Source organism: Leptodactylus fuscus, chromosome 3 (genome assembly GCF_031893055.1).
Source record: "Leptodactylus fuscus isolate aLepFus1 chromosome 3, aLepFus1.hap2, whole genome shotgun sequence".
NCBI lineage: Eukaryota > Metazoa > Chordata > Amphibia > Anura > Leptodactylidae > Leptodactylus > Leptodactylus fuscus.
In genome coordinates, this window is record NC_134267.1 from 88,083,249 (window position 1) to 88,111,233 (window position 27,985).

Here is a 27,985-nt window from a genome sequence, read left to right on the forward strand (position 1 = left end):
TTCGCTTCAAAATCCGCCCCTTTACAATGGTGGTCTATGCAGACCGTCGGGCTTCTTTTTTCCGCTAGCGGCAGGCTGCTGCTAGTGGAGAAAAGAAGCAACAAGTTCTATCTTCAGGTGGAAGCCGCGGCTCGCTGGGCCGCGGCTTCCGCCTAGCGGCAGCACCCTCCTGTTCTGGCTCGTTCATTTGAGCCGACATAGGACGGGAAAGCTGTGACCGCGATGGCGTCTCTCTCTGTGTCAAAACCCGCGCGGACGGTTCACATGTGAACTGACCCTAAGACTACAATAACCTTATATCCATGTAGACAATAAGTCATACCATAACCTACCGCACTGGAGGTGCTGACAGTGTGATACTATTGAAATCTATAAGGCCCCGTTCACATCTGTGTTCTGTCCTTTCCGTTCCCCTATCTGCATGTAAGCAGCACTTTTCTCTCTGCATTTTTCATGCAGAAACCACACTGACCCCATTATAGTCTGTGGGTTTCCTTAGGTAATCACTTTTTGATGCAAATAGGTTTCCAATCGAGGGATCCCCAAGCGGAATCCCCGAACAGAAACCAGAAAGCAGATGAGAACGGGGCCTTAGGACCAAGGCATATATATTTCTGGTCTATGAGAATGTTTTCTTAAAGAGATTAAGGCCAAATAACAAAAAAATAACATAAAAATGACAATCTATAATTGAAGAAGTTTAAAGTGAGCCAGCACTGTTGGGCAACTTGTATAAAAACCATAACAACATAGGGCAAAACTGCCATTTACAAAAATATTTACTCCCATTTTCACTCCCCGCACATGCTTTGTAAATGCTTTATGCAACTATTTTGTAAGCAGGGGCTGAGCTATATATGAAACTCTGAGCAGGTATAACATTTACAGCACGATATTCTGAGTCCCTAAAAAAGTTTCTATCCATGTTTAGTAAGGCAAGGTAGGGTCAGTGGTTTGCCAGGTAATGACATAACCAGCTCAGCCTTTGGGTGCCTACAAGTCTTTCATCTGGACAAAAGTATGTGTATTCCCAGAATGCCATAGGCCTCACAGGCCCAGTGTGTCCACAGTATTCTGGTCAAGCTTGACGATGGGTGCCAATGTAGCCTTGCTTAGGGCAAACAAAAACACAGCATATTACGTCATATATCTGGTTTTTATATAGCGAAAAAAAAAGAAATAAAAACTATGTGTCTAGTACTTTGTAAGCAGCAAAGTCAATAATGTGTAATTCAACAGTGCCCAATGCCAAAATCGCTGTATACAGCTGTATAAAATGTGAGCAGGCCACAGCGCTTTTAGAAAGTATATTCTTAGGAACTTTAACCATTATCTTGAAGTGAATAAAGTTAAAGGCATTTCACTTAGCACCTACTTAGCCAATATGCAGGAGCTATAAGAAAACATCAAGGATCTCCATGTATTTACAGCACTTGTGAACTGGCAGAGTTCCTGATGTATATAATCCATGTACTTGGAGGATAGGGATGCTTTTTAATGGATAACTGACCATCAAAAATTTACTTTATCCCTTCATGTAAGAACTTATTGAAAAGCTCTTACTATACCTATATCAGTCATCATTGTCCTCTTATATATAAGTATAACGCTAGCCATCAGCAGATAACACAGTGATGAACATTAGGCATTTGCATCTTAGTATGAACACTGCTAGAACTCCAATATATTTCTAAAAGGCTACATGTACCTATATGCAGAGAATGGCTTTAAAAGAAGACCTGACATGTAAATTCACTCAGGGAAAATTAAATGTTACCACCAACTTGGAGAATAAGAGGAGTAATAGGATCAGGTTTCTAGTTTTGTATCTGAAGTAACCATTTTAACTTGAAACCTCTGTACTGTAGCTTGCAACCTTAACTACCGGTAATAAACATCTCCTAAATCAAATAAGAAGATGCTGAAGATCTAAAACAAAATAATTTATATATATATCTATATATATAGAGAGAGAGAGAAAAAAGGACGGAAGGAAGGACGGAAGGAAGGAAGGACGGGCGGACGGACGGAAGGAAGGAAGGAAGGAAATCACATACCTAGTCTGGTGATGACAGTAGCATGTACAGGGTTAAAAATGTATACACCATGAACCAGAAAAAACAGCATGGAGCTGCTCCTAGTCAGCCAGGCAGTACATGCATTTCACCAATATGGCGGTTTAAAATTCTAGCATATGCATGAGAACTATACTGTAACCTTTGCTCAGTACTCTTGCCATGGTTCTCTTGGGTTCCAAATGTCTAGTAGGCTGCTCTATTCTAGTCATCCAAAACACTGAAAACCTCAAAGGACAGGTTGGGCACTCATCTTAATAAATGAATTTCTGTACTTACCTTACTTTAGAAAGATAAACTAAGCGGACCCATCCTCAGACATGATATATAATTATGGTATATAGTTTACGTAATTATTGTACCATACGATCATTATTATTATAGAACATTCAATTCTTAGCAATGCTTTACATGAACATTTTAATTTAGCATAATATTGGCTAAGAGAATCCTAGTTTAGTTATATTATTGGTTAACTTTTACCAATATATACCATAATATATATATATATATATATATATATATATATATATATTTGCTATGAATGATGGATGAACAGTAGAGTGCATAATACAATCATTTACAGACCGTTAACCTTCATCATCCAACTTTCTATTTAGGCAATACATGTATACCTATATACATACATACGTGTAGTCGCTAACATCACCACAATTGCCTCTTGCTGTATACTCTCCAATACAAAAACTATGCATATAGAGAATCTCCCAATACATCAGCTGATGAGCCCCTAAACACTACAATGTTGCTTCTCCAATACTTATTCTACTCGGAAAGATGAAAGTTCAGCTTGTGGACAGAGGAATGCCTCCCCTCAGTCAATGCCAGGTCATTAGATTTTGCAACCAACTGAGACTAATTTTGCTCTGTCTGGACAATCCCTATGAAAGGCTAGATATTTTTCTATGACACAAAAAAAGTCCAAAATCCTTGACAGCACAGACAGAATACACCTAGCATATTTTTACTTCATTTCTTACTTGTACTGTGGTCTTTATGGAAAAATGAGAAACAGAAAAAAAAACTCTGAAATGCATTATGGTTAGGGTAATAAATAGAGATGAGCGAATAGTATTCGATTGAATAGTTGCATTCGATCGAATACTTCCCCTGCATAGTTATTGGTGTACTTGGTCGAATACCATGCGGTATTCGATTCCCCTCCCACCTTCCCTGGCGCTTTTTTTTTTTACAACAATATAGTCTATGCAGGGGGAGGTATTCGATCGAATATACTCGCTTATCTCTAGTAATAAACTGTAGAAGAGTGAATATACTTAAGTGTATAGCGAATACAGCATGGTCTCTTGTAATGCCAACTACATACTGGCAAATAAAGGAGCAGAGCTGACTGTGCTTATTCCCACTCTTCTACCAGCAAAAAGCCAGCCTGGCACTACAAGTAAGAGTTGAGGTTGGGCTACTAAAAATAAGATAAGCTAAGCAGGACACAAAGGTAATACGTTCTTATTTGTCGTGTTGCTTTAAACAGAGTACTGTAATGTCTCGGCAAGAAACATGACTACATACATACATGAAATAATACAATTATTAGACATTCTTAGAAATGGACAAGACCAAGTTATAAATGTAAAGCAGGATAGGCAAAATATTTAAGAACTGTAAATATTCATGATGTATTCTACTTACAAAATGTAATAAATCTTAATCAGAATAGATTTTGAGATAGGAATTTCATATGTAAAAATAATAGTGTCACCCTACAATGAACTTATAAAATAATGTCATAAATTCTACCGACTCTACCCAACCATTCCCTGACTGCTTGACGCACACGTATGTCATTGACATGACAGGTCAGCTGGCTGATGCAAGGAAACACGGCAGGTTGCAGAGCAGCAAACATCTGGTCTGGCAGAATTTGGATTTGATTGAGAATAGTTAACACCATGTTGGTCCATGCCTAAAATACAAAAAAGTATTGGTTTATACAGCTCCAGTATATTCAGTCATCTGTACAATGCAATAAAAAAACAGTAATGCAATGCTAGTACATTGAAATCACAAATAGGCTTAAAGGGTTAACACAAGAACAAATTGGAAGGTGAAAGATACAGTAGGTGAGAAAGGTCTTCCCATATAACTGTAGGAATTTTTAGTTTCCGTGTTGTTTTAAAAGGGACAGAGCCACTGAAACACAGCTCCTGATCTGGGTGACTCAACATGACCATGGTGTAATATCAGGGGTCCTCAAATTACGGCCCGCGGCCACATGCCGTTCGTATGTGCACGTGACCTACATTGACTGCAAAGTGTGACCTCTTCCCCCAATGCAGGAACGATGACGTATGTCATCAGCTCCTGCAGTCAGAAGAAGGAGGACTCCTGGCAGCTCTTCATGGGTAAGTATAATACTGTGTGTGTGGGTGGGGCGTACTGAGGAGCATATAATACGGTGTAGGGGGGGCGTACTGAGGAGCATATAATACTGTGTGTGCGTGGGGGGCGTACTGAGGAGCATATAATACTGTGTGTGCGTGGGGGGCGTACTGAGGAGCATATAATACAGTGTGGGGGTGGGGTGTACTGAGGAGGATATAATCCTGTGTGGGGGGCGTACTGAGGAGCATATAATACTGTGTGTGCGTGGGGGCGTACTGAGGAGCATATAATACAGTGTGGGGGTGGGGTGTACAGAGGAGCAGATAATACTGTGTGGGGGGCCTTCTGTGGAACATATAATACGGTGGGGGAGCTACTGTGGAGCGTATCATTTTAATTTTTTTAAACTATATTTCGGCCCTCCAATGCTCTGTGGGACAGTGAACTAGCCTCCTTTTTAAAAAGTTTGAGGACCCCTGTATTATTTGGTTACTTATTCAACTGATTAGCCATTATCTAATACCACATTACCTCTGCAGCCATATGCTAGTAACAGCTGATCACAAATGGGTCCTCATTTAGAAAATAGGTTCTCCTTAAGGCTAAGCCTTTACTTAAAAAAATATTCTTGCTCTCAGATCGTAGAAAAGTGGTTTTACAACCTACAGCTATATGTTTTCTGTTCAAGGGCTCCCCTCTCTCTTCAACTCTTTCTAGGCCAATGTAATACAGCAAAGTTGGATTACCTGTATTTGCGCTTCTGCATCCCTTGTCGAAATATTGAATGTGCTAACTGTGGATCCAGAACGAGATCTCTTCTCCTGCCTTAATATCTCAGGGCCAGCACTGAAAGAGTGTCTCATCTGAGTCTGGTCAACAAGATGTTGGGGCCTTTGTGGCATAGGTGATTCTGGCCCTCTGGAAGATATCATTTCTCCCTTTTTATCCACCTTTGTGTCTTTCACAAACGTAGTCAAGTTATGTTGTTGCTTTCTCTTTTTGTATTCGGTCATGAGTTTTGCTATTGTTTTATCGGTAGCTATGGTGTAGATTTTGTTGCCAGCATTCTCCCACCATTCTTTCTTTCTGCCCTGATCCCTTTTCTCTAGCTTTGGACTTTGAGGCATTGATACAGCAAAACCTCTTGGTGGTAAACCATCAATCGGGTGTTCCTTATTTAGATATCGGTCATCTTCAGATGGTGTTTCCTTTCCTGAGAGACCTCCAGTTGATGGGGTTGAGGTTTCCGATTGAAATGATGGTAGGATAAAGAACGGATCTCCCTTGATACCTGGATGATCATCATTATTCTCCAGGTCCAGATGCATCTGAATGTAGTTATTACAAAGTTCCATGCACAGCTTGTGAAGTCTTTTAACCAGCCAAGCCCAGTCTGCATTACTGACAGGTTGAACACTCAGTGATGGAACTCGAGCCCTCCATTGTCGTTTCTCCTTTCCTCTTGGAGGACTGACTTGAGCTGTTTCTTCAAATATGTCTTCATCCTCTGATGAACACTGTTGAGAGGAATCTGTACTATGCTCCTCTTCTTCAAAAAGTATCTTCTTTACAACATCAGCAGTTATATTGTCTTGATTGGTCAACAAGGCACAAATTAAAGCCTGGAAGTAGATGTTAAAGCTCATTGCCGACTGTCGATAAAGATTTGCCGCTCCACCAATGCCAGAAACTTTCATTAGTAAGCATTTCAAGCCAGGACGTGCATCAAATTCCCTGGCAGTCCTATAGGAGTCCAACAACAGGTCAAAAATAACAGCCAAGTTTTGCATTGAAATGTATCTTAGAAATCCAACCGTTTTGGCGTCGGGCGGAGAAGCAGATTTATCCTCAGTCACCGTAGGGCATTTTACAAATTCCTCCAACAGAATGTCATATAGGTTTTGTAGCAGAACTTGATGAGAAAGCAAACTGACTACAATTGTCCTAAACGGAATACTTTAAGAGAGAGATAAATGACATTAGAAGGGCATATCGGTATTAGCATTGCAGATCATTTCTAATTTGTTGGACATTAAATATTGTATTACATTAAAGATTGTTTACTAATATATTGATTCCCATTACTTTTTATATACTGATTTTACTTATAAGTGAAATTGTAGGTGTGAGGTTACTTTTGATAGTTGTAGAATTAAATTCTAGCCTTCAGTTTCACTCCAGATGACCCTGTTGCTGAAACACAATATCATGTTAAGCCTTTCTAGATGGTGCTGAATCTTTTTCTTATCATTATGATAACACATTCAAAAAAGAAAAAGTTGCCTGCTGCACCTTCCTACTGGTACTGTTTGGGCCCATAAACAGGTGCCACCCTCTATAAAATCTATAGTCTCATAGGTTATAAGGATAGGACAACCATCTTAGCCTTATTTAGCAGTGTTCAGAAACAGGTAAGCCCCTTCCAAAAAAAGGGGCAGATCTATTATGCCTTGTATAACAGTTTTCTGTTGTGCAAGGTATTAATAGTTGCAATTTTTTTTGCACAAAAATCTGGTAAGGGCAGAGGATGTGCATCATTTATCATAAATGATGCACACCGTCCACCAGCTCTAGGGCTATAAAGATTCCCCCTGGAGCACACAGCCAAGCAGAAGGTGAGCGTCATTTATGAAGAAGCATTTGACTCATCATAAATCCTTCACCAGCTCCTGGGCAATGAAAACTGGCGTTAGTAATGCTAGTCTTCATTAATCTGCCCAAATGTCTCCACTTTCTGTATGTATGTATGTATGTATGTATGTAGTTATACGCGCGTATCACATTGAAACCAATAGGGAAAAAAGCAGCCCATTCATTTCAATGGGGAGCGCTCGTATGCCAGCTCCCATTGAAATGAATGGGATCTGCTTTGTACGCGCTGATTCTGAACGTGTTTTACGTTCAGAATCAGCTCAGCGTATACTTAGTGTGAATGCACCCTAATAGTTAGCAGGACTGGATTGGTACCTGAAAGAGGCCCTTGGAAAAAATCTAAAAGTGACCTCATTTTACAATTTTATAGGTGGGTTCAGTGCAAGTAGGTGGAGTCATCAGAAGTGGGTGGGGAAAGTTGCTTTACACAAAGGGATAGGACTGCTGCCTCTCCCTCCATGTAAAGCAATTTTGTGCATAATTACAGTACATAGGACTGTTTTATATGGAGGAATAGGCAGTGTACCTTATGTAACCAAGTGGAACTCAAACTGTAATTTACACAGGACTGCTGCCTTTTACTCCATTTAAAGTAGATATTCTTGCATAAAGTATACAAGGAAGAGGCCTGAAGAGAACACCAGCAGACCACCAGATGCCACGAGAATGCCTGTGGAGGTGAGGAAAAATAACAAAGTGAGTATAAGTTATACTCACTTTGCCTTACCCCTCCTGGGCAGCATGCGGTGCTTTCTCTTCCCCACCAGGAGTCCTCTTCAAGACTCTCCCAGTCTCTGGCTGACATGTGCCCCGGAGTCAGGAGTGAGGCCTGTGATTGGGCGCATAATGTCTAATGCCTGAGACAACGCCAGGGACCACTGGATGTCCAGGAGAGGTAAGTATAAGTGCTTGTTATTTTTCCTGACCTCCCCTAGACCTCCATATATGATACTATAGTGACTGACTCCAAAGAATAATATATAATGTGTAACAAACACCAAAAAATTTTGAGCCAGAGTTTGCTGGCTAAGTGGTCTATATTCAGTATATAGCCAGTTTATCCACCAGAACATTTGCTGTGGTATATATTGCCAATCTGCAACTTGTAGTAGGAGCTTGGGATAAGTGCAATACAATCTATAATGGATGGTCTTGGGTGACACATCTACTGCTATATATTGAGATTGTTTGGTAATTTGTGCTACATAGCTATATGTATGGTTTGATTTTAGTGCTCTTCCACATTTACAGTTTTTATACATATAGATAATCAGCATCCATTAATGAATACATTTAGTTGGCAAAATTCCCGCAACGACTTTCATGTTTAGCGCTGGTTTGGCATTTAGTGCCAAATACATGTAAGTCTATGCACGGTACACAGTTGTAATGAAAATGCTCCAACTGTAAGAGAAGGCTAATATACTCCTTATTATAGGGGGAAAAGAGTGATAACTGCTGACCTATGATCAAGGCAGATACAGCTTTAGACATAATAGCTCCAAGCAACATAAAGATCTTACCCCAGCTTTCTGTTTAGTAGCACAGCGTTAGTTACAGGCAGGAAAGAAAAAGGCAGAGAGTTAAAAGCTGAACATGCAAAAATTACACCAAGACACATAACAAAGGGCAACGGCGATAACATGAACCGGTGATGGACAGCACAGTCTCTATCTATACATTACGCTGCCCATGACAGGTGACAGTGTTATCAGAATTTGATCACAAATATTACATCACACGAAAGAGAATAGAAGTCACTTATATGTTTTAAAGAAGTAAACTATAAGGAGTTTTCTTAATGTCTTCTATTGTCTTTTCAGAAAGCAGAATTAAGGGCATAGGTTTTTTTTAAGGCATAAGGGTTTTAGATATTAAGAGACTATGTATCAATTTATAATCATAGAATTGATCACATTATAGAGGTTTCCGTAACCATTAAACAAAAGTGCACAAGGACTATTTGCTCTGTCTGTGTAGGTTGAAGGCCAGCACATATAGGAATAAATGACCTTTCCAGTTTACCAACCTACTCCTTGCTATCATGAGAATGCCAAGTAGCAAAAGCCATGCCATGTAATAGGAATGTACAGAGAATCAGTGTACTGTCCCTAAGTACATGTGCAATATTAGCACAATAGATCAAAGCCAAATATTTATAAAAGCTTGGAAAAGCAGAAATAAGCCTATAACTATATAAAGAGCTAGTATGTCACAAGAGCGAAACAATGTAAACAATATACTGTACACAATACACAAAATAAAACTTATTATGCTTCCTGTCTGCGGGGAAATCGTTTTTTTAGCCGGACACAAAGTCCTGCAAAAACGGTTTCCCCGCAGACAGGCCGCAGGCGTACACCGGCGGTCACCTTTACAAACCCATTCAAGTGAATGTGTTTTAAAGATGACCACTGGATTTCCGTCCCCTGTCCAGTTTCATTGGGGCTGAGAATGGAAACCCGGCAGAATGCACACATCGGACATGGGCGCAAGTGTGAAAGCCCCCTTAGTGGTCAAACTATTGACTGGCCAGTAACCGCTAGATAAGAAAAGCTCGCCGCAAATTCCTAATTATGCTGCAGCAGTTTGTACAGAATTGCTGGAAATCTTAAAGGGATGTTCCAGGTTCTTCTCCGGCTCCAGGGTAAATGGAGCATCACTGCTTATTACTAATATGTGGACAAAAGGTCAACAAAGATCGGGGACCCGAAAATACACTTTTCTGTTGGATCACCAAGCAAACAGAGACATGAGTATCCTTGTTTTGCTATTCTAAGCCAAAACAGGGGGAAAATTGAATTCAAACACCCCTTTAATTGTAAAAGTCATAGAGCTACCCCATGAGATAACATTTTATATCTCTATATTTTCCCCAACTTTCAGATTACAGAAAGAGGGCCCTGGCAAAACTGCATATAAACCACACCTCTACCCATGCCCCCTTTGACCTTGTACAGTCCTACACAGTTCCATTGTACCCCAACAGAGTATAATGCCCCTTTGGTGGCCCAAACTCAAAACTTGTCCTTTGTACACCTGAAGAAGAAACCAGCTTCCGGTTTCGAAACGCTTTAATAAATGAATGCAACAAGAACTACGGTTGGTAAGCGCGGATCCTTTTATCCATTTGATACTTCTGTAGAAGTTGGTTGGATAGGTCCTTTTCTGTATAAAACAAAAAGGCATGACTTCTGAAGGGAGCATGTGCTTTATAACAACAGGTGTGAAATGACTTCAGAAAGTGAGTCAATTCCCACCTCAGCCCCTTGCCTGAGAGTAAAAGGGGAAATACAAATACTCCATGTGGTTGCTCTCCTACTTTAGCACCTGGCACCAGAATAAAGTTGCCAATGACTCACCCACTCTCTACTGACAATGACAGAGCACTGCTGAGACTTTCCCAGTATATACAGCAAAGCCGACATTATGAGTTACAGGAAAAATAAAACATCAGCACACTGCATCTGACCTAGTGGCCAACAGAAATCTTGTTTCTATAATATGTGTTTATACATTCCCTTAAGAAATGTTTAGCATTTACCATTTAAGGTTTTCTACCTCAGATAACTTTATTTCAACTTTCATTTATTAACACAAAGTACATCAACAAAAAAGATGCAACAAATAAGGGTAGACTAGCAGATATGGAATTCTAAACATCTGCAATGTTAGTCCGCATCATGTGACTATTCTCTGGCATCTAGCATCTGATGAGAAATGGACTAAAGTGTAAAGATATGGAAACTGTATTGCGACATCTCTTTGGACTGTTTCTAATAGGTAGAGAGATTTAAATCCTAACCTATCTATCTATCTACCTACCTACTTATGAATCTCATATATGCCAACTCTCCTAAAACGTCTTGGAGGTCTTGCAAAAAGGGGTCACCTCCTGAAGGACTGAAAGATTGGGCAGAATGGTTCCTCTTCCACCAGGTTCTGAATCATGTTACATATAATGTGAGTACATTATGTGCCAGTCATGTCATAAGAGAAGGGTGTGACTGTTACTTTTGCGTGTCCATATTACAAAAAATATAAAAAGGGATGTGTCACATCAGGCTTTACTAAAAGTGGCATGGCCATTCCTGGATGTGTCTTATGCAAAATATGGCAAGTATGATCTACCTTACCTTTTCTGTGTGTGCCCATTGGGCTTCTCATCTGGAGGCAGCTCAATAATAAGTACACATGACTGGGCATGTTCAAAGCCCTCCTTATTGTTTGGGGTTTTTGGTGAGCACTGGGCATCTAACATGAACACCTGTCAATAAAAATAATATCAAGGATTATTGTTGCAAAATGATAATAAACCAATGGTGCAAAATATAATTATTAAATCTTAAAGAGGGATTTTCACCACCTGGGGCACATGCAGTTTCAGAAACCGCTAGAAAGCAGGGGCACAGATCGGGGCACAGATCGGGAAAGCGCTATCGGTGCCGGGACCATAGCTCTTCACTGTCAGAAGGGCGTTTCTGACAGTCAGGAACGCCCTTCCTCACAGCAGTGCCTATAGCGCTGTAATGTGAGAGCGATGAGGAACGTCCCACCAGTACTCGTCTATGGACAAGTACTATAAGGAGGGTAGGGAGGTGTTCCTCCCAGGTGGTGAAAGGTCCTCTTTAAGGTTAAGTTCATTTTGAAAAGTGGATTTTTTATTTTAATAGAAGTCAGTAGCAGATTTTTTCCACCATCTGATTTTTCAGCTTCAGAAAAAAAAAAATAATTAAGACCTATTCTTAGAAGGATTCCACCTTGCAAAGCCCATTGAAATGAATGGAAAGCCAGAAAAACCTTCTCCAAAAAAATTTAGCTCTTTTCTCTACCTATTATTTATTTAAATGAGCTTTGCAAAGAGGAATCTACCATAAGATGGCATCTGCCACGATTCTTCATTTTTCCTCAACCTGAAAAATCAGCCAGAGGAAAAAATCTGCTGCTGAAGAGCACTGAAATAAATGTGAGAGTAGTGATGTGTTTTCTGAGGTGGATACAACCTTAAAATCTGGCTGCAAAAACCTGTGTGAACATACCCTAAGAGATTTTATATATGTACATACATAGATTGTACAACAAGAACTAGACAGCAATCCATAAACAGAAAAATATATACTGTACTAGCTCAAGATGTGATGTTTCAGTCCTATCAAGACTTTTTTCAGGCACGCTAACCAGCTCCTGGCAGAAGAATGTGAATTTCTCAACAGCAGTAAGTCAACATGGTCATAGCATGCGTTATGTAGTGTGCAGATGCAATAAAACATCCTATTACACCATCCTATGTGCTATTACTCTAAGTTATACTTACCTGTTGTGTCATGGCCCGGATTCTCCAGTATTCGGCTTCTGCATTGGGGGATAAAGACGGTGCTGCCACCTTTACTTCGCAGGCGTCTCCAGAAAAACTTTCTGACCCACTATGGAAATAACCTAGTAGATTCTGCAAGATGATGGATATTTTGTTATGCATGAACAGTGACATGGCTTATTTTTTTTAATTAAAATAAATGACTCCTCTTGTCTCACCTTCATAGGTTCTAATGTAGCAGAAAATGCATCCTGCAAAGCACAACAAGCCAATCTCCACATCTCCTCTGTAAAGACTGGTCCTGCAGTTACCAATACATATCTATAAACAGAGAAAAAGACTATAGGATGAGACCAGAAAACAAAAAATTGTTACAGAAATATACATTGTAAGTATTGGAGAAAACAGGTAAAAGCGATCTGCTTTCAGCTCCCAACATGTGATCATTTAACTATCAAGCGATACCCACCTAATACAGGAACAGCCCACTCGAGAGATGGTTTCAGTGGGTTCAGCCACACATGACACAAGCAGCTTAAATAATTCTTTCAGCATTGTGTTAATCATATTCTCATATCCAATGTCTGCAATAATAATAATAATAATAATAATAATAGAAAAAAATAAAAATGAACATATTATTAGGTCTGTATGCATGCAAGTCTGCAGAATCCAAAATTAATATTATTCATCATGTAGATGAACACTATAAGATAACATCTATAAATCTTGGAAGGTGGAGATGCAAAATACAAAAAATAGTTGCTAAGTCCTAACGCCCAAACTACCATTCATCCTTGCAAGGGTTAACATAGAAAAGTAAGTTATAACAAATTCAGTTTTGTAATGCACTTTATTAAATGAACCTCACAAAACATTTTACGTAACATAGATATATTTGGAATCACCATATTCATTATAACCCATTCAATAAAATGAACCCAATATTTAGAATGATTGCTAAATGGTGTAAATAAAAATATTGAAATTGTTTTTTTTTTTATTTAACCAGTAACAGTTAGAGTTGAGCGAGTACTGTTCGGATCAGCGATCCGAACAGCACGCACGCATTGAAATGAATGGAAGCACCTGGTGCTTCCGGTTTGACGGCAGCTGGCCGCTTAACCCGCCGCGTGCATTGATTTCAATGCGTGCGTGCTGTTCGGATCGGCTGATCCGAACAGTACTCTCTCAACTCTAGTAACAATCTGAGGTCCAATATTATTATAGGGGGGTCTGAACAGATTTAGCTGTGCCCTTTTATAAAGGTCACTCCTATTTTTTACTGTGATCTGCCATTGGCAAATCACCTTCTAAAGGGCTGTCCTAGCTTGTGGTCTGGGGTTGGGACCCACAAAATCTGTCTATATGAGGCCCTGTAATTCTTGATAAGAGCCCTGTTTCTATTACCTACGGTATATCACTCTCAATTATAATAGAAGCTCTTACATGGAATGATATTATGAAATTATAAATGATGTAAAAAAAGTGAATATTTAAAAATATAAACCTCACAAAAAAATATTACAGCAACTCCTCACAATGGACTGAACAAACAAACAAAAATAATTGAATAGATCGGTAGGTAATGCACCCAGGGGTATACAAAACAAATAAAGAAAAAAAGTGCACTAAAATTTTACTTTTATTAATGTTCATTAAAAGCTAGCTATCCATATGATAAAAATGGTAGAAAAAGGGCTAAACTGCGTGTATGACAAACAGGCTGTTATACTAAATTAGTGGTTTAGGAAATATCTTGGGTACTAGGTAACCTCCTATAACTTTGCTGAATCCATTGCCTGGATCCTAGTTAGCATGATTCCCTAGAAGGAGATCCCCTTTCACCCATAGAACTCCAATACACCACACAAACTACTAGCACTGAGTCCAATACAGCAGACCTAGTACTACATGCAGTTGTACTCAAGCCAGAGTATTGATTAGCTGGCTAGAGCCGCATTCTCACATGCAGGTACTGACACATAGGCCTAAACTACTCTGCCTAATGCTTTTCCCCGGCTACTCCAGATCATCAGAGGCATTGGATGGTTAACTAAAGGCCCCCCAGCGTACCGAATTCATGGGTTAACACCAGAAAACAAAACAGATGCGCTACATGTGTTGAGCACTCGGTCAGCTGTGATGTTTAGCCACCATTCCTCACAATGCTTCTCTGCCTGTAAGGTAACTGGCTGCAGCAGCTTCTTTAGCTCAACCTGCAATATGAGACCCAAGAATATGAGTCCAGCCCCTTACTGAAGCTACACTCCTCATAGCAAGAAATGGGTGACAAGGCAAGGGCCTCCAATTAGGAAAAATAGGCCAACCCTAGACATTGGCAGAGAATGGTACAGATTTTGACTTGGACAGTCAAGGATGTAAATTGGCGTCAAGGTTGGCAGGCCTTTTGACTTAGCAGACTTAGGGATTTCTCTGTTGCAGTTTTCATTTTTTCATCTGAAATGAAGGTTGCAGGTTATGTTTTTGTTCTGAGGGTAGGGAAGTGTATGGTGGGGCCCTAGTGTTTACAGGTACAATACTTATTTTTTAGGCATATCAGGGAACTTCACAAAGAGATCTGTTCAACAATTATATAATATTTTGGTATACTCCATAGAACAAGGCATTAGCTCTGTTAGTAATAACCACACTTTCCTTCTGCTACTTGTTTGAATGGCACCAACAGTATAACAAAAGGAGACTTCCCCTCTGTTTAAGTACAGAGACACCACAGTCAAGATTGATATTGATAATAAGGATAATAAGCAACGGCAAACCTGGGCTCTACTGCAGGACGTCAAAGGTGGTAAATTGCAGCCATAACCTGCTGATGTCGGCACCACCACAGCCTGTTTTCTTGTGGCATCCAAAATGTGCCAGCTAAAGTTATGTCCATCTGTGAGAAAGGGTTATCCCCTTCCTTTTCGGTGCCGTACTATTACGGTATTATTAATGCTAAGCGTCGTAATAGTACAGCGTTGTAATACTGCACACAACAAACCCTATATTTCACCTGAATTTATGAAGCTTTGAATGTGTTCAACTACTAGTTCACAAGACAATCCAATTGCGTGTTTGAAGTTGGCAGAAGCTGCATCCCAATAAGCATGGTCACCCTGGCTGCGTCCCAGCCACATGGACATGACCGGTAATAACAGGTGTACAACAGCGTAAATAGCAAATCCAGGTCCTGCAAGACAAAAGTAGTCTGTAAGTATGAGCAACCTAATCTTATTGGACAATTGCTGTAAGGTTTATAAGCAAAAATGATTTAAGGCAAAACATTTACAAATATAGCATACATGTCATAGAATGAGAAATAGAAGCCCTCCTTGAAACCACAAGCTTCTCTTTGACACAGTATAATTTCTAGTATCATACTTTCTGATAACCACTAAAACACACTGGGTGTTTGACATCTTATCCATGCACAAGCATTTTTATGCAGTGGTCAAATATTACACAAATCCAACTGTGAATGGGACACTTTCAAGTTCACCATGACTGCCAGGCTGGAGTCACATCTGTATTGAGTCTCCATATGAGACTTTGCCTAAAATCAGCAGAGAGAAAAGTCATGCAAGGAAAACCCCATTATAGTCTATGGGGTCAGTAGGTATCTGCGGGTACTGCTTTGTAATCCGAATAACAGAGAGCCAAATGCTGGTATGAATCTAGCTTCTGAGTGACATAATTCTGTATGGAAGTCTGTAACTTAGAGTCTCAATGCTAGTCTATTACAAATATTTTATAAACTAATATTTTACCTACATCAATATTATTATTGCTTTTACTGTCAGTTTAACCTTAATAAAAATGGATCGCTACTGTCTACATGTTCTTTATTTATACTTACAATGAAACCTCTCCAGAAGAGAGGTTTCATTGCAAATACAAATTTCCCCATTTTTTCAGTGACTAAGTTTCCGCCAGCTACACTCTATGAAAGCTGCCTCTAAAAAGCCGACACAACTGGTTCCACTGTGAGACCAGTAAGGTGCAGCGCTGTGCCGTGCTGCATCACTGGAGCAAAGCAGGAACAAGACATTTGCAAGGGACATGAAAGAAACATTTGCCAGCATCACTCTAATGCAGAGAGCCCATGTCATGCCCAATACATAACTGCTAAACATTGGAGAATGCATTATCCCACTGAGGTGCCAAACATGCATGCCAATAGATTCAATTTTGCTGGAACTATTCCAAAAACTGGAACACAAACACAGTTTTTATGTGGTCCAAACCAAATTGGGTATTCTGGTGGGCATTAATATAATTATATTTAAATTTGAAATAATAAAAAATTCAAGTTTTTTTTTTTTTTAAAATGTAGATTGTGAGCCCTACATAGAGCTCACAATGTACATTTTTCCCTATCAGTATGTCTTTTTGGAATATGGGATGGAAATCCATGCAAACACAGGGAGAACATACAAACTCCTTGCAGATGGTTTTTTGCCCTTGGTGGGATTTGAACACCAGGTCCCAGCGCTGCAAGGCTGCAGTGCTAACCACTGAGCCACCGTGTGGCCCCAAAAATTCAAGTTTTTTGTGTCAAATATAAGGATTTAAAAATTTTAGAGAGGTTTTAAAGATTTTCACAAATCATCTTAACATTCTGTTGTCTTGAAGATTTACCGATTGATACGACCATGAATGCAGGAACGTTGGTCTTGCATTTGTCAGAAACCCAATTATTGTTCCGTTATTGTGGTTGGGTTATCTCCTCATGTATGCACTATCCCTGCCCGATAACCTGTCCACAAAAAGGAAATCATAGCTTGGTTTCTGACAACTGCCAGAGGTTTCACTGTATGTGCATTTACCTGGCACTTTGGCAACTTCCCTCAATAGCTCAAACAGTAAATCCAAGGTGGGCGGTTGATGTTGACGGGGGCAATTTGAAACAGCAGCTGTAAGTTGTTCTAGAAGGTTTATCCATACATCAATAAGACCTAAAGGAAGACAAACAGTCAGCACTCAAGATCATACCATATAATTTACTTTTTTTTTTCTTTTTATTGGTGCTCCCCTTGTGGTCCATACGTCATGCAATCTATTTTATTTAGGAAATGTAAAATGTCTAAGAAAAAAAAAAGTGACAATGACCAATGAAATTCATGTGTTGTTTTCACTGACAGTTAAAAACTGATGACATCAATAATGGAAAAATGGAACAGAACTGATGCCAAACAGAATCCCTATAATGGAGCATAATGGTTTCAGGAGATCCCAGAAATGAAGCATGTTACTTACCATCATATAATGCATATACCGTATATACTCGAGTATAAGCCGACTTTTTCAGCACAGTTTTTGTGCTGAAAAAGCCCCCCTCGGCTCATACTCGAGTCAAGCAAAAAAAAAATAATAATTTTGAGGGGGGGGGGGGGTTGTCTATGACCAGCCGCAATAGTAATTTATAGAATCTCCCATGAAATAGTGAAAAAAAAAGCTTTAAAGAAAATATAATAAAAAAATAAAATAAATAAAAGTTCTAAATCCCTCCTTTCCTTAGAATACATGTAAAAGTAGAAAATGACTGTGAAACACACACACATTAGGTATCCCTGTGTCTGAGAGTGCCCGGTCTACTGAATATAGGGGATCTGCAGTGCTCCTGTTCCGTCGCGAAGGGGTTAATAGGAGCACTGCAGATACCCTATAGTCAGCCAGGCTGAATTCCAAGTGGGGGAAAAAACCCAGTCCTCAAGCTCAGGGAAGGGGAGGACAGACAACCAAAACACCCCCTCCCCTTCCCCAGCAACTACGGCACCCAAAAACTCCGACCATTTTAATTTTTGAAATTTTCCAGTAGCTGCTGCATTTCCCCCCCCTCGGCTTATACTCGAGTCAATAAGTTTTCCCAGTTTTTTGTGGTAAAATTAGGGGCCTTGGCTTATATTCGGGTCGGCTTATACTCTAGTATATATGGTATATCAAACATACACACACATGCTTAATTATTTTTACATATGTCCATATGTAGGAATGCATTGCCACCATTCAACTTACATATGACAAAGGACTTAAAAATATACAAAATTCTAATCAGATACCTTTTAGTAAATCAGAAATTACATTAGAAAGCAGACAACATTTAATAAATAATTTTAATTTTAATTTAGTCAAATATTTCTATTTGACTACTATTTACAGCTATATGAGTTGTCACTTCTGAATTATCTTTAGAAATATACTGCAATTCCTGTTGATACTCTGCACAAATGCACCGCAAGCACCACCAATATCTAGGAGAGTAAAAATAATACTAAAAACTAATACAATTATTAAATATTACCTGCTTTTCCATTTATTATTATACAACTTTTTCACATTTTGAGTACCCTCTTAAAGGGGCTCTATCACGCATCGTGCACGCTGGGCGGGCATTCAGGGTGCGCCGTCTTCTTCATCCACGCCTCTTCTTCCTTCGATGTCCTCCAGTCCCGTCCTCCTCGCTTGCGAACTGACACACAAATGGCCTGGGCGCCTGCGCAGTAGCTGTAGTAGAAGCCGCATGCTACTGCGCATGCGCCCAGGCCATTTTTTAATATCAGTGTCAGTTTGCGAGCGCCGGAGGAGGACGGGACCAGAGGACATCGGAGGAAGAAGAGGCGTGGATGAAGAAGAAGACACACCCTGAATGCCTGCCCACAGTGCACGATGTGTAAGTAGATAACATTCTTTTTTAGGGTTTTATTTTAAAACGGGGGGGGGGGGGGGGGGGGTAGTTTAATATAACATTTACGGTGCCTGAATAGCCCTTTTAAAGGCTATTCATGCATATGTGGGGCTCTAGCAGCATGATTTTGCTGATAGAGCCCCTTTAAAAAGTGTACGTCCAGAATTGTAATTAGCAGCATCTTCATGTGGAAGCCTCGATATTCCCCATACAAGTGCATAGTCCAACCTTTGACTCTTCCCAACCAGTCTCCCATCACAAGACTGACTGTGACAGTGAGAGATGTGATTGGCTGCAATTCAGGATGTACACATATAAATCGCTGTTATACTGCCCCTCTGTTATTCCTCCTATAAATTCAAGAATACATTGACAAATCAGTATTACCAGATGTTTGATCCTGCACAGTCTGGACTGGACAATGTCTAAATGACACACAAATGATAACACATAACCATAGTCAATTTATTTATGAATTTCTAGGAAGAATTACAGAGGAACAATACAATAGATTTATCAGTTTTAGTAAATACTTGTATTCCCCATAACACAATTTTACAGCACATGTTCTTAACATTCTGTGTTGTGGGATATGGGATGTAGATGGAAAGAGAAGTTCTAGCACAGACATGTATTAGAGAAGGTTACTACATAACCTACCAGTGTCATCATCAAACTCGGATAATACAGCGTCAATACCATCTTCACTGCTTGCTGACCTTTCTTGAACTCGGTGGGGTAAAGTGTTCAGACGCCCACACAAGAAGATTGGCTTCATTGGCATCTTGTAGATTTTAGCCAGTAACTACATGTTAAATAAAACATGGTTCTTTTACTATGTGGTGACTTTATAAAAAAAAAAATATACACTGTAAAATATTCTTAAAGCTTCTGTTTTGCAGAGAAAAAAATGCTGTCCTTTGGCACACATTTTTTTTAGGGTTAGGTCTGAAAGCGGTCTTCTTTTTCAGGTATAATTTACATATCTCTAAATACTTAAAGGGGTTTTCCAGGCCAAACTTTTTTTTTTTTAAAAAAAAGGTCTGTTCATGCTATTAATGATTCAGTAAGTGCACTCAAATACCTTTAGTAGTGTTTTGAGTGATTTCTGGGTTTCTGTGGGAGCGCCTGGTATTTTCTGCATTTGTTTACATGATGTAGCTTCTTGCTGTCTTAGCTAACGCATCATAGTACTCGTAGACTAACTTACACCATCTCCCTCTCACTATGTACTCCTCCCTCTTACACCCCCTCTCTGTCTCTGTAGCTATCCCGCCCACTACTAGCCCTTTCCACCTAACTCAGCCCATCCCTCCACCCCTTTCTTCCAGACTTCCTCCTGCGGGACGGCTCCTCCCTCTCTTCTGACTCTGCCAGCGCGCGCAATAGTCCCGATGCTGCGATGCAGCCGGCAATTCACCTTTACTGCCCAGGCATGAGAGGCTAGTGCTACCACACCTACACAGTAGAGGAGGATCGCCAAGCTGTAGTGCAGCACGTCGGCAGAGTCAGAAAGGAGTGAGGCACTGTCCCACAGGAGGAAATCTGAAAGGAAGACAGGTAAGTATGATGGGGTGGGGTGGAGTATTAGTGACAATTTTGATAAATTATGGAATTTAGAAAGTAGGCGGGGAAAGATGTTTAGATTAGTGTAGGAATTAAATTTTATCCCTCACAACTCCTTTAACATACTCTATGAATTCACTGTAAACCATGTGTAGCAATGCTTACTGCCTGCAGAGTACAAGGAAACTAAAATGCTGCTTTACCTGAGAACATTTTCTTAAATAATCCAAAGCTGGTAGGCAAAGGTCTGTGGAGGATGACGCAGTAGATGGTACGCAGTCACCAATTTCTTTCACGTCATTCTCACCTGAATCAATATTAAATACCAACATCATTCTGAGCACCAGAAAAAGCAGAACCACTACCAGTAAATGTGAATATATGTTAAGGCAGTGAAAGAGTTGTATTATCTAACTGTTCAATGGTTGATAGGAGTATAACACTGCAGAATATTCATCTTGACCTGATCACTATTGTATTATGCCCAGTGTTTACAAGCTCAGCAGCTCAGGAAGGGGGGACTGCTGCAGTGTGATTAAAAGCTCTGCTGTAAGGCCCTTGAAAATAATGGGGAGAGAACTCTGTATATCATGCAGGAGATATCACATTGAACACAAACTTACAGTAGGTGCACTGCCATGAATTTGTGGTCACAAATTTGGAAGATAGAAGTTTCTACCTGGACTCTACATGATAGTTAGTACAGTACAGTGATGCATATTCGGCCACTGGGTGAGTGTATTTATATGCATTTTATAGTTTTGTATCCCTACCAACCTCCTTATATAGCATTACTGTCAGTCAATAACCAGTGGTTAAACTGTGGAATGTACCTAATCCTTTCACAAACTTCATAAGGCACATAATATAATCCGTGGCTGCATTGGCAAAAACTTGAATGTTGTCTGTATTGAGAAATGCTTCAAACACATCAAACACCGGAGCCTGGCGTTTTCCTAGGAGAAAAAAAACAAGTAAGACAATAGGTTAGAGAACTAAAAGGAACAGTCCAGCAATCATGATTCTTAGGGATATTCACAAGTAGGAATATGACGCTGAATTTGAAGTGGAATCAGCCTCTAAATTCACCATGAATTTAGTCTGAAATCTGTTTCTTATTCATTTCAAAGCACGGCAGTAGCTGACTGCTGGTTCTTCGGGCAGATTCCGACTGAGAACTCCCATTGAAATGAATGGGAGGCAGAAAATACACCTTTTCTTTTGGTGCGTAGTCTGTCAAACTCTGCTCACAGAATATGGCTCTGCCTGAAAAAAGCAAAATTCTGCGCCACTCTAAATTCCACTTTAAATTCAGTGTCAAAATTCACATCTGTTTTTGTAAAGCAGAAAAAAATCTGCTTCAAATTCCTCTTTGTAGTGTATGTTCATACAAAGGAATTTGGCAGTGAATTTGAGATGGATTCCACTTCAAATTCTGCCTGAAACCAGCCTGCATTCATTTCAATAGGAAACAGAGGTTGATTTTTTCAGCCAGAGAAAAAATAAACATCATGTTCAATCTTCAGGTGAATTCCACCTGATAACTCCCATTTAAAGAGGACATTTCACCTCCTGGGGCACATGCGGTTTAATACACTGCTAGAAAGCTTTCCCGTTCTGTGTCCCCAGTGAAGAGCTATAGGTGCCGGTACCCTCTCTCTTCACTGTCAGAAGGGTGTTCCTGACAGTCAGGAATGCCCTTCCTCACAGCAGCGTCTATAGCGCTGTAATGTGAGAAGGGGAGCATTCCTTACCGCCCAGCGATGACGCTGAGGGGTGAGGATCGCCCACCCCCCCATACCAGTCTATGGACGAGTATTATCAGGAGGGGAGGGAGGCGTACCTCACCACTTCCACAGTACAGCGTAATAAACGCTACTGTGAGGAAGGGCGTTCCTGACTGACTGTCAATCACTGACAATGATGAGGTACGGTATCGGCACTGATAGCTCTTCACCGGGGGCACAGAATGGGGAAGCCGAGTGCGTTGTATTAAACCGCATGTGTCCCAGATGGTGAAAGGTCCTCTTTAAGTGAATGAGAGGTGGAAAATTCTGCCTCGCAGATGCGGCAACTGACATGGAATTTGGTCAAGTGGAAAAATTTTGAGACAAATTCCTGAAGCTGAATTTTTCAGCTAGAGAAAAATCTGCTGTGTTTACCCTAACCTTATCACCAGGACATCATGGAAACACAAAAAAAAGTAGAAAAACATTATTCCCCAATAAAAAACATTTTCTTGAAAAAAATCTGCTTCTGGTTCATTGTGAAAGTGCCATTCAGCTTTTTTCATTCATAGGCGCACATATCTTATTGGCTAGGGGGCTGATGAAATGATCATGCAACGTCCACTTAGAGTCACTAAATGACTAGGTCATTTCTGGCTTTACTTGCAGCTCATCCCCTCCTTTCTAGTCCACCAATACAGCCCTAACATTTCAGCGATGGCAACAGTTTAAAAGCCATGAAACATGAAGCATTTTGCAGAAATTGTACTTTGGCTCGGTTCACATCTGCGCACAGGTTTCCGTTCAGGAGGTCTGCTTGGAGAAACCTAATCCGCACAAAAAGCCCAGTCCGCTTGGTTTTTGTTCGGTTTCCGCCCGAAAAAGGTGAAAAATGCGTAGAGAAGACTGCTTGCACTGCTTCTCTCTTTGCATTTTTCATGCTGCGAGGCCAACGGAGTGCCTGTACGGAGACTGGGCGCAGATGTGAACCAAGCTTTAAATGTTTTATTTAGCACTGAACATACCCATTGAGTATTCTCCTACAAGATACTCTTTAACATCAGACTTGCTGCTGTGAACGGTTTCCAGGGCACTAAACAAAGGTCTCCATCCAGACTGGATTCGAGGAGAGCACACTTCCACCAGCTCGCCAATCGATGTGACAACCTAAAAGTTGTACAAACAAATACACTAATCTTGTATTGATCACTGATTGTCCTTTAATATTCAATATCAAAAGTGGAAATAAAAGCTAAAATTTCATATTTTAGGATAAGTTCACAGAGCCGAAATTCTGCCTTGCATTCATTTCTATGGGAAAAAAATTCCTTTAAAAAATGTATTTTATTAAAAAAATAAAAAAAAATCAGCTAGAAGAAAAAGCAGCATGCTGTCTGATCTTAAAGGGGGGAGTCACTGGCAATAGACCAACTTCATCGCCACTGAGTCATGTGATTTGAAGAAGCATTCCATGTCAATTACCTGTGTTGGAGCGGAAGGAGGCGCAGTGACGGAAAGGGGGGAAGGGTGCAATAATGCTTCAAATCAAATTAATTGGGGGACACCTGGGTCCATCATCAGGGATCCTGGGACCAGGTAAGTAAATTACTACTCCCCAGACACTCACTCTCAGGTGGATCCCACTGGAACCCCCATTGAGGTGAACCAGTGACAGTGAGGTAACAGAAGATCTCTACGATGAATTTTGCATACTGGGTCCTGCTGCAAAATCTCCATTTGAACTTAACCTTACAAATACATTTATATGTTAGTTTAATATTACCATCTTGTGGATGGCAGGATCTGTAAATGACATCCAAGTGACATTTTCTGCAGTCCTTCTATAATGCATTTATTTACTCACTCAGTCCCTACTGTAATACAACATAGGTCTCATGCACACAACAGAGTGTGCAGGTAGAGTCTCCCGATGGGGGAGTCTGGGTCCGATGTGCTGTTCCGATAACTATAGAGCTAGTTATATCCTGCTTTGTAACATCGCAACACAGCAGAACAGAACCCCCAACTGAAGTCAATAGGAGACAGATTGCATTTAGCTGACACTCCGATTACATCCAAGTGTCATTTGAGTGCTTTCAACTATGACATCGTTCCCACCTAGGCATGCACACTCTGTCGTGTGCATGTAGCCGTACAGTATATTCAGATTTTTCAATCTATATGAAGTGCGGATATATTTATCTATATATTAAATATGTAAATTTTAATAATATGATGTACTGTGGCAACTATTTCAGATGGAAAATTACATTTTACTTAGGTAGTCAGTAAGTAGAATCGTTGCACTCATACTCATGGATCTTGGCTGCTTCAAGCACTTAAGATTTAGAACTGCATTTTAATCTCAATTTGTACATATAAGTCACCTGGTCCTGGACATCTTCATCACATAACTCTAGCTGCATGATCCGCTCAAAAGGACGGAAGAGCGCTTCATTAAAGTGAAAGTGTGGCGGCTCATTCCAGTCAGTCAGGACCTCCGTCATAATGTCATGTATGAAGGAGACAGCTTTCTTGGAGACACGTCTTTCTTTGTGACAGGCTGCCTAACATAACAGGGAAGTGATTAGTATTGTAGCACTGAAGAAAAGCATCAAAATTACAGGAAATGACAAAACATTCAGATATAAGAGGAGATCACAGTTATAACGTCTGCGAGCTTAGACCACCATTGATTTTCAGTAACAAAAAAGCTTTAATGGAAATTTAAACCCCTTTGGCATTTTTCAGAGATTTCTATTACTGGGTATATATTCTATACATTGCATCATTCAAACAAAATGGCAGTGTGTTACATGTGGTTAGAATGCAATGTGCTTGTTCCATAAATAAGTTAACCAGCGCATGCGCACTACGAATTCCTTGCTTTGAGTGGAAAATACTTTTTTATTCAGTGCCTGCGCCAGTTTAGCTAGTTTTGGAGATGCCTGAGGTATTATTCACGTCAGTCAAGCAAAGATGGGTTGTGCCATCCTTAAATCAGCCAAAAACTTGGCAGCTCTGGAAGGGGCGATCAAATTCTTCAGTCCTATTTAGTACATGGTGATGGCAAATATACTGTGGGTGAAGGTGGATGATGAATGTGCTCAGTGCTTATGGCTCATTGGGAAGTATAGGATGGTGCATCATTTGGGGTCACATTTGTAAGTGCCACTATATTCCGTATTGATACGGATTTTGGTAAGGTTTTACAAAAAAAAAAAATATGTTTCACCTGTAAATTCAAAGAGATAAAAAACTAACAGATCAAACCGGAGTCTGAAAAGGTTGGGTACACTGGTTTGTGTAAAGTATGCAATCCTATATAACGTAAAGTAATGAATATCTTTATAGTTACCTCTACAAAATGAGGTGCCACTATACTCCAACATCGCATAATGTGAAGAAGAGGACGAGATTTGCTTCGGATGATGCGTAACATGACATCGCCAAGACGGAAGAGGTGTAGAGCACTTCTTTTATCCTGAGTAGATTTAATCTCACCTGTAAATTAAAAAATTCCCTCTTACAATCACCAGGGCCACCAGAATACCTCCCTCCTAAAATTCTATTCCTAAGTGTCCTTTTATACATAAGTGTGCATCCTTCAGAAATTAATTTTAAATTAACCTGAGGAAGAAGCCGAGAGCTTCGAAAGCTTGTAATCTGTCATCAATATTAGTTAGCCATAAAAAAGGCATCAACTACTGAAGACTCTCAAGTTTTTTGTTTTTTATATTTCCTAGTTAAAATATTCACTGAGGAGAAGACAAAGTGGTGAATGCCTTATGCATCCCTTGTGATAAATTAAAGGGGTTATCCAGGCAAAAATGGACAACCCCTTTAACTTTTAAATCAGCTGGGGTCAGTGAAAAAACTAAAAATTGATACTCTGTCCCGATGTCCTCCTGGCGCATTCTGGTCCTGCCGAATGGGTCTTCTCCGGAGTTCCACTAAAGCCACTGATTGGCTTCAGAGGTCACATGACCGTTGAGGCCAATCAGCGAAGGGCATGCATTATCACTACCTGCGACATCAAGGGTCTCTTTCTGAGGCCTGCTGAGGCCACAGAACCCAAGAAGAGACCCAAGAGAAACCGCCAGAGCAGAAGAACCGGGACTTTAGTATGCATTTTTTTTCACTGCCCCAAATGATTTAAAAGTTTAAAGGTTGTCCAATTTTGCCTGGACAACCCCTTTAACTACTGCAGTGAAGTCAATCGAAGATTAATCTTTCCATCTTTCCAAGAAGATATTACTTATCAAACGTTTCCATTCCAATAAAGGTCTTACCTGGCATTGCAAGGGAATAATCCACTGTATCAGTGACTGAATGAAAAAGCTGAGCCTGGGATGCCTTCTTTAACTGGTAGAGAAACCCACTCAGTGCAACCAGATTGAGTTTATCAGCAGCACCTTCAAATAGTCTGCGAATAATTGAAAATGCAATTTTACATTACCAAGTACTAGACAAGCTTGTGGTTGAACCATAAATTATAAAATAGTGTCATAAATACAGAAAATACAAATAAAGTATCTCACTTGTCTGCTTGTGTGGACAAAGTGCAAACAGCTTTTGCGGCATTGGTTGCACTCATCAAGGTATTTCCACGAAAGTCAAATGACCGGCCCTTGTTACCCTCCTTGATAAGCTCTTGGATTGGGACTGGCTGGATGATGGGACTCTTTCCAAGTGAAGCCTCCTGTTCTTTAGTATGTTCTTGTGAAAAGTCAGAGGAGAGGCCCTGTGAATCTGTGGACTGAGACTGGGTGATTGTCAGTGGCAGCTGCGATGTCCCCTCACTAAAGTGCGTGTGCTCCAAGGTGCTGATATATTCACACACCCTGCCAGGAAGAACAGAGTATTACCTTTGAATAAAGTCTACTTGGAACATTAGAAAATAAAGAATTTTAAAATTTTGCATGAAAAAAAATATTTTGTATTGATATTTAATCCCACCAAATACACAGATTACAGCAAAGTCTACCTGAACACATGTGGCCAGCAGTCCTGATTGTGACTTCCCATCTCCAAACCAACATTAAGTATGGCATCCATACATAGAACATGGGCATTGTGTAGACGGTACCCTCCATGTTTACCCATCTGCTCCAGTTTTTGCTCTACTTTTTGCTTTACTGTTTTAAAAACAAAGAGAGGACAGATATCAAATCCGGTCATTTAAAAAAAATCACAATGTAGAGTTTTCCATCTTTTTGATCTTCCATTCATTAAAAATAAAGCACAATAATCCTTCAAGAGACCCACCAGACAGGGTTAGACAACCCCAGCAGCCCTGGGATCAGTGAGCCACCCATTGTACGTACACTTCCTGTTCTAGGGGGATATCCATTATGATACACTGAAGACTCAGATGGGAGCCAGGCCTTGTTGTAAAAGATCCTGAGGGGCACTATATATTTATCCAGGCGTGGATTGACTCTATAATATATGTTATTGTCAGTATTTACTAACCCTCAGCATCAGAGCTCCCTGTATTTCAGGTGACTGAGAAGTACAGTTATAAAATGTCAGTATACTAAAATTCTGCCCCCGTTCCCCTATACATTTTTTGTTTTGTCTTGGTACCAGCACGCCT

At 40.1% G+C, this 27,985-nt stretch overlaps 1 protein-coding gene across 2 annotated transcripts in view; it reads right to left on the reverse strand.

The window, feature by feature from the left end:
- Positions 1-3,356: 3,356 nt before the first annotated feature.
- The window catches only part of ARFGEF3 (ARFGEF family member 3), a 58,125-nt gene continuing 33,496 nt past the window's right edge, over positions 3,357-27,985 (reverse strand). For both annotated transcript variants that reach the window (XM_075267912.1, XM_075267911.1), the window contains exons 18-34: positions 27,374-27,524; positions 26,928-27,230; positions 26,679-26,812; positions 25,745-25,890; positions 24,774-24,953; positions 23,412-23,553; positions 21,493-21,615; positions 20,863-20,966; positions 19,754-19,898; positions 17,235-17,363; positions 15,422-15,598; positions 12,875-12,989; positions 12,624-12,726; positions 12,406-12,537; positions 11,228-11,358; positions 5,186-6,395; positions 3,357-4,020 (exon numbers count right to left, since the gene is read on the reverse strand). In XM_075267912.1, the coding sequence (XP_075124013.1) occupies positions 3,829-4,020; positions 5,186-6,395; positions 11,228-11,358; positions 12,406-12,537; positions 12,624-12,726; positions 12,875-12,989; positions 15,422-15,598; positions 17,235-17,363; positions 19,754-19,898; positions 20,863-20,966; positions 21,493-21,615; positions 23,412-23,553; positions 24,774-24,953; positions 25,745-25,890; positions 26,679-26,812; positions 26,928-27,230; positions 27,374-27,524 (3,617 nt within the window). In that variant the 3' untranslated portion in view covers positions 3,357-3,828. The remainder of the gene's footprint in view (positions 4,021-5,185; positions 6,396-11,227; positions 11,359-12,405; positions 12,538-12,623; positions 12,727-12,874; positions 12,990-15,421; positions 15,599-17,234; positions 17,364-19,753; positions 19,899-20,862; positions 20,967-21,492; positions 21,616-23,411; positions 23,554-24,773; positions 24,954-25,744; positions 25,891-26,678; positions 26,813-26,927; positions 27,231-27,373; positions 27,525-27,985) is intronic.